The 12907-nt window shown below is 41.8% G+C and overlaps 1 protein-coding gene across 1 annotated transcript in view; it reads left to right on the top strand.

Annotated features, from left to right (window-relative positions):
* Nucleotides 1–12673, top strand: part of DSG2 (desmoglein 2) — a 43713-nt gene extending 31040 nt beyond the window's left edge. Inside the window, exons 10-15 of the mRNA XM_032859699.1 lie at nt 130–272; nt 894–1121; nt 5135–5362; nt 7229–7350; nt 8491–8820; nt 10625–12673. Coding sequence (XP_032715590.1) covers nt 130–272; nt 894–1121; nt 5135–5362; nt 7229–7350; nt 8491–8820; nt 10625–11623 — 2050 coding nt within the window. The 3' untranslated portion in view covers nt 11624–12673. The remainder of the gene's footprint in view (nt 1–129; nt 273–893; nt 1122–5134; nt 5363–7228; nt 7351–8490; nt 8821–10624) is intronic.
* The last annotated feature ends 234 nt before the right edge of the window (nt 12674–12907 follow it).

Here is a 12907-nt window from a genome sequence, read left to right as displayed (position 1 = left end):
TTTCAAACTAATGCCTAAAACAAGAACATAGAGAATGAACCAAAAATTAACCTTGAAAGAGTTGTAGATTATTAGAGATTATCAATTTATCCAGAAGTGGGAATTATTTTTATGTTTGTTTTGTAACAGATATGAGAAATTGGAAGATAGAGACAACTGGATCTCTGTGAATTCTGCTACATCTGAAATTAAACTTGTAAAAATTCCTGATTTTGAATCCAGATATGTCCAAAATGGTACATACACTGCAAAGATTTTGGCAGTATCTGAAAGTAAGTTATTACATATGTATTTCTTCTCATTATGTGTATCTAAGTATTTTTTTAGTATTTTTTTAACTTATATCAAATATTTTTAATTTTATAAAATACCTCTTTAAATGGAACAGCTTATTGTTACGTAGAAGACCACTAAGCAGACAGGATGGTATATGTGACTTTGGAGCAACATGGATTTGAACAGCTCAGGTCCACTTACACACACATTTTTTTTGATACAGCACTGCAAATGTAGTCTCCCTTCCTTATGATTTTCTTTTCTTTTTTTTTATTAAATTTTTTTAATTTTTTTATAAACATATAATGTATTTTTATCCCCAGGGGTTTTTTTTTTAGTATTTTATTACTAACAAAAAGTATTATTTTGGAACATCCGAGACCTTCATTTTGTTCTTGAAGGGAGCTCAGATCTCTCCCATGGACAAACCTTAACATTTCTACTCCTTTAGCGGATTAAAAGACATGACTTGATCTGAACCTTGAAGCATATCTAGGATGGAAAGTGCCCCAGTTTGTTAGTACCTTCTCCGTACCAAACTGGAAAGAGAATTCAGACTGTGTCTATTGTCAGCAATAGGGGCAAAATATTCATATTTATTCTTTCTCATTTTTAAGGTTATCCAAGAAAAACCATCACTGGCACCATTGCTATCACAGTGGAGGACATCAATGACCACTGTCCCACACTGGTCGACCCAGTGCAGACTGTGTGTGACAACGTGCCATACGTGAATGTGACCGCAGAGGACTTGGATGGGTCCCAAAACAGTGGGCCTTTCAGTTTCTCCATCATCGACAAACCAGCTGGAATGGCAGAAAAATGGCAAATAGTACACCAAGAAAGTAAGCAAAATCAGTGGACTATATATTTAAGTATTGAATCTGAGAGAAATCTAAAATCGTTATAATACTGGCTGTGCTTTTTTTCATAAATTATATTTCTGATACAGTTTTCTACAGAAGCTTATAAAATGAGGTTCTGAAGCTCAGCTATAGTGTCTTTCATCAGCCAAGAGTAGATACCCCATTTGGAGTCACAGAACAGGGAAAGAAGAGAAACAACGTGATGTCTTCAAAATAGCGAGGCATTCTGAGTGGCTCCTGAACTAGTTGTTTTGCCTCGTAAGGTGAGGAGTAGCCTGTCTAAGCACAGCAGAATAGATGCCTTCTAAAGTCTTAAGCTCTGATCACAATTCCATTAAAATAATATTTATGAATGACTTCCTGGGTCCTAGACACTCTGCTGGCCCCTCATAGGCATTATCGCATTTAATCCTTTAATCTATAACATGATTCCCTGATTACAGCTGAGGGATCTTGGCTTAACTAGAATTAAGTAGCTGTTCAAAGTCACAAAACTGGTCAGTGATAAACACAGTATGAAGAAGGGCCTGTCTGACCTCCCCATTCCAGGTGACCCTGCGCATATATCCATGTCTTAGACATAGCCCCTTGTTGATATGAGCTTCTGGGTGTTCTCCAGGGTGGTTTTGAATACCATGAACTATCCAGAAGACTATTTTGTTTTAAACAATTAGTGTTCATTTTAGGAAAGTTTCAAAAATAATACCCAAGGTTTTCTTAATCAACAAATTTCTTGTTATTTTAAGTCTGACAGAATTTGATCACCATTTTAAGAAGCTTTGATTACAAATTACAGAGTAAACAAAGACCTTCAATGTCTCAAACTATGTTTATAAATTTAGCATATTTCATTTTTTGCCTATGTATGTCAACGATCTGAATTAACAAATCAAATGCTTTGTCTCACTTCTTGTGATCCCTGTATTCTAAAATTCCAGTAAATGTGACTTATAAATGCACTGAACCTGAAGCCCTCTTCAGTGGTCCAATACTGAACAAACCAGTGATATTTCAACCAACAGCTACAAGGCCAAATCAGTAACATAATCACACATTTTAAATTGGAATTACAAAGCTGTCATGTTAACAGGGTTAACAGCTAATTTTCCTAAAAATGATGAAAGTATAAAAGCACAGTAATGATTACAAATAATTCCCATATGATACAAAAATATTAAAACCATGTCTTTAATTTGCTTGAATATCCTATAACTAATTTTTAAATCTTAAGGTTTATGTACTCACTAGCAGAGGATAGTTACGCTCTCAGTTGACTAAAGTTGACTCCTCTCTGAGGAGGACAGTCGCCATCTGATTAACAGAAGCTACTTAAGATCAAGTTTTCAGCTAGCAGGAGACCTGGGTGGCAGACGTCCAGATGATTCCTCTTAGGGTAATTAAGTCACAGGCCTCAAAACTTGAAAAGTGGTTGGTGTCCTATTTCAGTTTCTAATTCTGTACTCACAGAAGCCTGGGACTCCCACCCAGGCTGAATGCTTGATTGGAGTTGACCTTTCTTTGTCTAAGATGTGTAAACATGTTTTACATTGAACTTACTGGGTTTCCAACTCTTACTTATTTTATCTAAGAAACATATGATGTTTGGGAGGTGCCATGCACTGTCCTAAGCACTCTACTAATGTCAATCACCTTACAAGTTTGGCCCTACTGTCATCAACATTTCACAGATGAAGAAACAAGAGCAAAGAGAGTTTTCTTAATATTCTCAAGGTCAGGAGCACCTGGGTGGTGCAGTGGGTTAAGCGTCTGCCTTCGGCTCGGGTCATGATCCCAGGGTCCTGGGACTGTGCTCTGCCTCAGGCTCCCTGCTAAGCAAGGGAGTCTGCTTCTCCCTCTCCCTCTCCCTCTGCTCCTGCTCATGTGCACGCATGCTTGCTCTCTCTCTCTCAAATAAATAGAATCTTTAAAAAAAAAAAAAAATTCTCAAGGTCACAGCTAGTTAAAAGCTGGAACTAGGATTTGAACCCAAATGGTCTGTCTCTAGAGTCTTTCTGGATACATAGATATACTTTCTATATAAAGATCAAGATGTTTGAATTTGATGGGTCCTTGAATTTTTCATAGTCTTAGGAACATGAAACCCTTAAGGATATGCATGTTGGAGTGTTATAAGCGGAAGTCTTATAAAGTATAAAGACTTGTACTTTACATACCTAGACAATTTAGAGAGGATTCTGTAAACCAATTTTCTTCTCCTTAGTTACATAAGGTGATCGGCTAGATGTCATGATAATAAATAACTCTCATCTATTTTATTTATTTGGGAAAATTTTAAAGCACAGAAAATTCAAGCAACTAATATAGCAGACATCTATGTACCTACCACCTAAAAGGAATTAACAATTTCTCATATTTGAATGAGACCTCTTTTTTTAAATGATAATGGATAAAATTGAAGTCCTCTTTTTGCATTTTCTCCCCTCTCGACTTGCCGCCTTCGAGCCAATCATGAATTTAATTATGTTCTTCCAGGCCATGTTTTTATGGATTTTTTTTTCATGAGTTCTTACTCCTTTAAATGACTAGATACTTTTCTCCCTTCTCCAAAGCTTTGAGGATGATTTAATAAGTATATTCTAGCTATGCAGATCAAATTCCATAAAATTTGGACCCTAAATGAAAAGAGACTATTTTTTAACTTCCAAAAATAAACAAAACAAAACCCAAACACTTCATTTTTATCTTTGTGTTCATCCAAGTCTACATGTCTTGCATTCCTAGAACTCTTTGTGTCATGTTCTTGCCAAAAATACCTAACCTGAATCCAATCATGAGGAAACAATCAGACAAATTCAAACTGCAGAGCATCCTTTGAAATAGGCGGCCCTCAGAAATGCAAGGTCTTGATGGCCAAAAAAAAAAAAAAAAAAAAAAAGGGGTGGGACTGACCTAGATCATTCATAGAGATCAGAGTGACAACTAAAGGCAATGCATAATTCTTGATTGAATCCAGAATCAAGGGAAAAAAACAAAAAACAAAACAGGTAGAAAACTATAAAGGGCATTATTGCAATGCTGAAAGTTTGACTGTGGGTTATATCAATACTAAATTATTGGAGAGGACTAATGTCCCTTGGTCTTAGAATGTATATTCTGATATGTGTACCATAATATCTGCAACTTACTTTCAAATAGTTCAGAAAAAAGTGAGTGGATAGAAAATACTGTTATCAGGGTACCTGGGTGGCTCAGTTGGTTAAGCATCTGCCTTCAGCTCAGGTCATGATCCCAAGCTCCAGGGATCAAGCCCCATGTCAGGCTCCCTGCTCAGCGGGAAGCCTGCTTCTCCCTCTCCCTCTGCTCTTCTACCTGCTTGTGCTCTCTCTTGTTCTCTCTGTCTCTCAAATAAATAAATAATATTTAAAAAAAAGAAAATATTGTTATCATATGTAAACAAATCATGAAGGATAGGTTGTAATTCATTGTAATACTCTTACAGTTTTTCTGTAGATGTGAAATTTTTCAAAATTTTGGATATATCGTGATACAGTGTCGGGAACAAAAAGGAGGGGACTCGGTGAAATGAGATTGGCCCGTTGCTGAAAATTACTAAAGCTGGGGATGGGTTAACTATACTCTTCTATTATTGTCTGTTTGAAAATTGCCTTAACAAAATTTTAAGATGGTACAATAAAGGTCATTTAACAGAAATGTCATTTAACTCCCCACTTGTTTGTTACTGTATCCTTAGTACCTAGAATGGTTTCTAGCATTTGGTAGATATCACACACATTTGTTAAAATTAATCATCATCAAAGAAAGATGCTTCCAGACCCAGTGCTTTGCTATCAACCTGCCTCCTGGGGGGATCTGGAGTAATTTTAACAAGCCCACAGTGTGACTTCAATCGAGAAGCAAGAATAAAGCTTCTCACTGGAGCTAAATATTGTCGGCAATTCAAGAATGTTTCCATCCACCCCTCCCTTGGTGATCACGCATTTCTATTTCCATTTGCCCCCCTCCCCTTGTAGGCACCAGTGTGCTTCTGCAACACAAGGAACTAAAGCCTGGAAGACATGAAATTCAGTTTCTGATTTCGGATAGTCAGGGCCTCAGTTGCCCTGAAAAGCAAGTGCTTCAACTCACCATCTGTAAGTGTCTGGAAGGCGGCAGTTGTGTGGAACGCCTGCAGGACTCCTACGTTGGCCTGGGACCCGCAGCCATTGCGCTAATAATTCTTGCCCTTCTGCTCTTGCTACGTAAGTATTTGAAAAGCCGCTCTTTAGCTCAGCTAGTCATTTCAGTGCCCTACCAGTGATTTGTTGCGGTAGCAGTCATTGATTTCTTAACAGTGATGCTTTAACCACACTGGAACCCTTCCGAGGGTGATCAGAGAAACAAGAAGTGACCATTAAAAAATTCACCAAGATTATTCTAGCCCTCTTCAGAATTTTGTTTCATAAAAATGAGTTTTTGTTTCATAAAACATGTCTTGTCCCGATTTAAATGATCAAGCTTTCTAGACAGCCTCGTTAGTGAGAGCTCTGTGATGATGGATGTTGTCTGTCCACGTTTGTCCATACCCAGTGCTCAGAACAGTGCCTTGCCCATAGTAGGCTCTCAGAAAAGATGTGTTGTATGAATTTGGATGATGGATACAAACTTATGCAATTCTTGCTTTGCGCCTTCAACTTGTCGGGGCTCAGCCTCCTCAAACCCTCTTCTTAGCTTGCCCCTTCCCCGGTGCCAGCAGTAGCCCTACCTCTGAGTACTTCGGTGCTTCCTGACAGTGACAGCCTGTCCTGCCTTCCTTGCATGACCTCTGAAGAGCTGTGGTTTCCTTTCACAAAAGAGCAGAGTACACAGTGGGGGGTCGTGCGGAATCCCACTCCGCTTGCCACTGAGCAAGGGGGAGGACCCCTCTGAGACACCCCTCGTGATTTCGGTGATGAAGGAGGAGCTTGTCAAAGCCCGTAGTAGATGTGCAATTGAAGGCACAGCATTCAACAGTGTGTAGTGTACATTCATATCATCGTCTCTGTTTTACTGGCAAAAATATAGACGTGTATGGAGAAATGACTTGTCTCAGCTCACCAGGTCTATAGGTGGGTACTGGAGCTGGGACTCTGTCTTTTACCCAGAGACTCCTTACATTTATTGCCTTCTCATCTCACACTCCCCAGGGCCCCATGTGGGGCTTGGTGCCTGGTAGACACTTGATAAGCCCTTGTTAAATCTGTTGAGATGGTTGAGTTGCCACTAGTTAATTTCAGTTTTTTTACTCACAGTGTAGGCACTCAGAGTGGCTATATTTGCTAAGCTGTCAGCTTTTTCACACAAAAGGGAGTGTAGGAAGTGGACAGTTCATTGTCGGAAGCTAGCAAATGGAAGTGGCATAAAAACTAATTTGGGAAGGACTGCCTGCAGGTGTAATTAATTCTTTACTACCTTGATCAGGAAGACAACCTTGGCTTTCACTTCCTCCCTGAGGTAGAATAAAATGTAAGGAAGGAGCTCTGAAATTTCATTGAATTCATGATGAAATGTTATGTATATTTTAAGGGCTTTTAATGGAGAGTCATTTTCGAAAATAATACTCGGGTAATTCAAATGTTAATTTGAACCTGTTTGCCATGCCTTCTGCTAAATCCTATTCCAGGATGAAGTGGTAAAGTATTTAGAAGTTCCAGTGTTCTAGAGCATTGGAACATACTAAAATTTCCTACCCCCAGGAGCTTTTGATCTTTTAGAATATATGTTTTTGGGGATAGTGAATTTTCTCCTATTAAAAAAGTGATGAAAAAGAACAACAAACGATTTAAGTCTCCAAATTGGTCTTGATGATTTGTATGCTATTGAATCCAGCCTTGGTGCTCCATCCAGGAACCACACACAGCCTTTTAGTGATGGATGAGGACTCCCTCATGCTGCTTTTAGGCTTTGATACGATTCACCAAAACAAGCTTGGTGAGGTCGAATCAGAGTGAAGACAAATGCAAAACTAGGGCTGTACATAAGTGAAGACTGAACTCTAAGAAGCAAGATACAAATTCCAAAATCATGCAGTATAAATCTAGAATATGTGGGGACTCACCCTCTCGGGACTCCATTTTGTTTCTGTCCAGTTGTACCACTTTTATTGCTGATGTGCCAATGTGGAGAAGGCGCCAAAGGCTTCACCCCGATTCCTGGCACGATAGAGATGCTGCACCCTTGGAATAACGAAGGGGCGCCACCTGAAGACAAGGTCAGATAATCAGATGTCCTTGGAACTTGTTTTCTTTCCTGATTTTAAAAGGCTTTTGGGCACTGTTCCTAATAGTCTAAGTCAAGTAGTCAAGTAGTCATTATAGATTTCGTTCACCTGTCTTCGTTAAACAGGGTTCAGATGATTTTGTGTTTGTTGCCAGGGCAGAGTTGAAGTGGTCTTGTTCTACTGTGGTAGACCCTATGTTCCAGACAATGTTAAAAAAGGATCAGGGAATGAAGGATGTGCTTCTCCGTTTCTGTTCCTCCCAGTACATAGGGTTGGGAAAGGGAAGCCCACCACCCCCATAACAGTTATAAAATCTTGCAAAACCTCCCCACCTCCCGTCCTCCCTACTTAATAGAAGGAGGTCCCATCATCCCTCTGTTGCATCTTCCCCCCGGGTCTGTCAGCACCATCTGCAGTAAGCATTGTGTTCAGGAGGACACTATTTAGCATCAAGGGTCAGAGGACTCAGAGAACAGGGGCTTAGATATGAACGTGGGCAGTCAAGGATCAGTGTGATGATTCCTCCACAGCCTCCGCCTTCCTTGTTGTTCCTCCACGGATGAGTTCCGTTCCCATGCTGTCTTCATGCTCCCGACAGTAGCTGCTGTCCCCACATTCCAAAGAGCAGGTTGGGAGAAATGTTCTTAAAGAACACTTTCCAAAAGTTGCCTACCCCACTTCTGTTTGAAATCACATTAAGAAGAACTTGGGTAGCTATTCCAAGTAGCAGTGGAGGCTTGCGAAGATAGTCTTTATTTGGAGCAGCATGTGTCCACCTGGGGGGGGGGGGTTGCGGGGAAGAGAGAGAGAAATATAATAACTATAAAAGGAGGCAAAATTAAACCCTAAAGGAAAGTCAAAATGCCATTGATGCCAATAGCATAAATGAACTGAGACCATACTTAATTAATTTTTGTTTTCTCCCCGGGGTATAACCAGCTGACAAAATAAGAAGCTGGAATGGAGATCTTCAGAAGATTCAAATACATGTTATTCAACCCAAAGTATTGTTCCTAATTTGCCTCCACAGAAGTAGCTTATTCCCTTCGCCTGCCAGCGTAGCTCAGATCCCTTTACCACCTATACCGACCCTATGTCCTTCTCACTTCTCAACTGTCTTTACTTTTACAGGCGGTGCCTTTGCATGTGGCAGCAGATCATGGAGAGGATGTAGGAGCAGACATGAGAGTGGGAGGTATAATGACCAAGGAAACCACAAAAGAAAGTAGGTCTGCCTTCCCCAAAGGGTATCCTGAGGTGACTGAGGTGGATGGAAGATGGGAAGAACCCAGAAGCCTGATTTCTGGTGAAGTGACCGCAGGGACAGGGACAACAGGAGCCAACATAGGTGCTGATGGGACAAGGATCGTGAAAGTCCCAGGATCTTCCAGAGATCTGGTCGGAGCTCGAGCAGCTGCTGTTCTAGTCAATGAAGAATTCTTAAGAAGTTATTTCACTGAGGTAAGGGTTGGTTTTTATAGGTGCTGGGGTGGGGGGAGACATTTATATTTGAAAGTCGTATTATTCGGGTAATCATTGCCTTGGATCTAAGTAGGATTTTGTCATTTTTTGAGAGAATGCCTATAGGCTGTGAGGAAAAGCAGAGGAGACCCATTAAATCAGTTAGCTCCATTATCTAGTGATAATGAATGACCCCACAATCTTCCTTTTTACAGAAGCTTACCTCTCACATTCCTGTTTTTGTCAGTTGGCACAACTTTGCTCTTCTCCGTAGTGCCTTCATTCTGAGACACACACCGAGAGAGCTGATTGGACTGGGCAGGTGCCGTCCTCGGGGAATGGGGAACAGAGCCATGCAGAACCGGGCAATGACCAACTCCTCGCACAGCTGCCTTTTCTGTGCTCACATTTCAGCGGTCAGAGCAAGTCCCACGACGAAGCCAGATGTCAGTGGGTCAGAAAGTACAGTTCCTCTGCGGGAGCAGACTTGATAGGGATGAGCATGCGGGGAGCAGAGAGAATACCAGACCTAAAAATCCCAGTCTATCCTGTCTGTTTAGATTTTCTCTACTTGGCTTCATTCTGGAGGCAGTTCATAAAAATTCAGGAGGAGAGGTGCAGGAGAGGTGATGGATGCAGTCCGAAACCTCACACCTGGAATGAGGAATTAGAAGCAGGGCTGGGTACCTTTCTTGAGAAGAAGGTCCATGGGCCCCACACAGGGATGGGCAGAGTCAGAATGTTGGGCATCTGAAGGACACTTGAGAGGAGTGGAGGGATGGGCTTCTGAGGAGACCAGTTTATTTCTGTCCGCTCTCGACACGATAGCCAATTACCGGAGTGCTTTTCCCCTTCCTGTCTCCTACCCCCTTCCCTTCTTTCAGACCATCTGCCCACCTGTTGGCTTGACAGGAAGATGGTGATGTGGTTCATGTCAGGAAAACCATTTCTCCTCGTCCCGTTTCAGTCTCACTGCAAGCTCCACTCTGGGGTGCCCTGTTAGTTTCATTTTGATGGTTTTCCCTCTCCACTCTTACCCTGCTCCGGTTGTTGTGTGTATGTGAGCAATCTTTTACTCAGAAATCTCTTCACACTTAGCAGAAAATTTCCAAGAATGATATACATTTTGAACTCCTGTGTATTCTTTACCCAGATTACCCAATTATTAACCCTTTGCCGTATTTGCTATTTGCTTTCCTAATCTCTCCCTTCCTCCGTCCCCCTCTCTCTCTTTGTCACACACACTCACACACACATGCTCAGACACACACGTGCACATGCACATTTTCTTAACATAGTATAGTGAACAAATTTAGAGATTAAACAGTGCCATATTCCATGTTTAATTTTGCGAGTTATCACAATAATGTCTTTTTATAGCCATTGTTTTTCCCATCCGAGACCCAGTCCAGAGTCCTGCCTTTCTTTTCTTTCTTGATAGTAATTTTTTTAAGAATACAGGCCAGCTGTGTTGTAGGATGCCCTTCCATTTGTGTTTCTCTGAGGTTTTCTTATAAGGAGACTCTGGTTATGCATTTGGGGCAGAAATATTGCCTTATTCTTTTTTTTTTTTTTTTTTTTAGATTTTATTTATTTATTTGACAGGGATCACAAGCAGGCAGAGAAGCAGGCTCCCCGCAGAGCAGAGAGCCTAATGCAGGGCTCAATCTCAGGACCCCAAGACCATGACCTGAGCTGAAGACAGAGGCCCGATCCACTGAGCCACCCAGGCGCCCCGAAATATCGCCTTATTCTTAAGTGAAGCTGTCACTAATTCTCTGCCTCTGTTTTGTTTCCATTTTAGAAAGCTGCCTCTTACACTGACGAAGACGACCTTCACACAGGCAAAGATTGCCTTCTGGTTTATTCTCAGGAAGACACTGAGTCTCTCCATGGTTCCATTGGCTGCTGCAGTTTTATTGAAGGAGAACTCGACGATCATTTTCTAGATGATTTAGGGTTTAAATTCAGGACACTAGCTGAAATTTGCTTGGGTCAAAAAATAGATATGGATGGGGAAATTGAGCCAAGGCAAAAACCTGTGGGAGCATCAAGTATGAAGGCAACTTCCCATTCATTCAGTGAGCAAACTAGGATTAATTCGGAGAATGCCTACTTCACTGGTAGTAGCTTTCAAGTTCCAAAACCTTTGCCTGAAGCAAACACAGAGAAAGTAACTCAGGAGATAGTCACCAAAAGTTCTCAATCTTCCAGGCAGAGTCAGAAGGTAGCTACATGGCTCCCTGATCCACTGGCTTCTGGTAACGTTGTAGTAACAGAAACTTCTTATGCCGCAGGCTCCACAATGCCGCCAAGCACTGTGATCCTGGGTCCTGGCCAGTCCCAGGCCCTTATTGTGACCGAGCGGGTGTACGCGCCAGCCCCTCCCTTGGTAGAGCAGCAGTATGCTAATGACGGTAGTGTCGTGGTTACCGAGAGAATCATACAGCCCAACGGGGGCCTGCCTGGTTCTCTGGAAGGCGCTCAGCCTCTGCCAGACGCGCATTATGTTATGGTGAGCGAGAGAGAGCGCTTCCTGGCCCCCAGCTCGGGGCTGCCGTCCCCTCTGGCCGTGCCCGCTGCAGCAGCAGGAGGGAACATGACAGTGACAGAAAGGGTGCAAACCTCTGCCTCTGGTTACCGATTTCCTACTGAAACCTCACGGATGGCCAGAAGGACAGAGGTTTCTGCAGCCGCGGTCCATGGCCCCCTGCCAAATTTCAGTTTAGAGGAGTCTGGTCATTCTATTTCTACTCGTACCAGAGTCTCCAAGCACAGCATCGTACAGCATTCTTACTCCTAAATCGTAGTCCTCCAGAGTCTGACCCAGGGTCCCATTTCATGTGTTCAATGGGCCAGTCTTTTGATGAGCCTGTAGACTTAAGAGACATACACAATGGGCTTAAAACACTGCTCCATCACTAATCTACCACCGGCCTCGCCGCCCCAGCCTCCAGGAGTGGGCTTCAGAGAGGCCCCAGGGTTTGCTGAGGGCATAAGGACGATGCTGTGTCTTAAGTGCCTTTTAGTGAGTTAGGGCCAAACAATATTCACAAAGCAAATCAGGGAGTCAGTCTGTCTTGTGAGAGTTTACCAAATGGACACAGGGTAGCCGGGGCATCAGCTGTCCAGTCCAGCCACCCATGAAGCTGACTGGGCCTCTTGTCCTCCTGCATTCACCTTGAACATTGCTGTTCTGTATCCCATACTTGAACACACCTAGCAGATTATCAGCACCTCGTTTCTCCAAAACTGTGTGCACGGTCTGGACGACTGTTTTCTTTAAGACTAGAAGCCTGACCTTTTAATCTGTTTTAGGTTGATTGAATTTGGGGACATGGACATGGTAAAGAACACACATTGTATACTTCTGTGAATGTGTCTTGTATGACTGTAAAAATAGCATTATTGCTTCCCTGTGTCTCCCCAAAATCATGAAAATAATGAACACTTCCCATTCGGTTGAATAATCCAGGGCAAAATTCATAAATATAAAATCACTTTACTTTTTAGAATAATATACTATTTTTACAAACTCGGGATACACTATCTTCTAATTGCGTACAGCTATATTAACCACCAGACTGGCTTCTCCACTGTGATAAGAACCTGGCTGTTTCCCTGCTATATATCCTCAGTACATAACACGAGTGCCAAATAAATGTTTGTGGAATCAAACCAAATTTTAGAAACCATCCTCTTTTGTTTGTAGTTGGAAAAAATACTGAGAAACCCTATACTGTCAGTAATTGTGAGTTTGAAATTATGAATTTATTCTGCATCTCAAAATCACTGACTGGCCAGTCCTAATACGTGAATATTAAATATTAAATATTAAATTGAATTATTGGGCCTGAAATTGGACAACACCCTTGCCTTTCATTTTGCAAAGTTATTTGGATATTTTGGCTTCTTAGTAGATTATACTTTTTTTTTTAAGATTTTATTTATTTATTTGACAGAGAGAGATCACAAGTAGGCAGAGAGGCAGGCAGAGAGAGAGGAGGAAGCAGGCTTCCTGCTGAGCAGAGAGCCCAATGTGGGGCTCGATCCCAGGACTCTGGGATCATGACCTGAGCTGAAGGCA

This window comes from Lontra canadensis, unplaced genomic scaffold, assembly GCF_010015895.1.
Source record: "Lontra canadensis isolate GAN:19392208 unplaced genomic scaffold, GSC_riverotter_1.0 scaffold17, whole genome shotgun sequence".
Classification (NCBI taxonomy): domain Eukaryota; kingdom Metazoa; phylum Chordata; class Mammalia; order Carnivora; family Mustelidae; genus Lontra; species Lontra canadensis.
The sequence above is the reverse complement of the archived record's forward strand: the minus strand, read 5'-3'. Positions and strand labels throughout refer to the sequence as shown.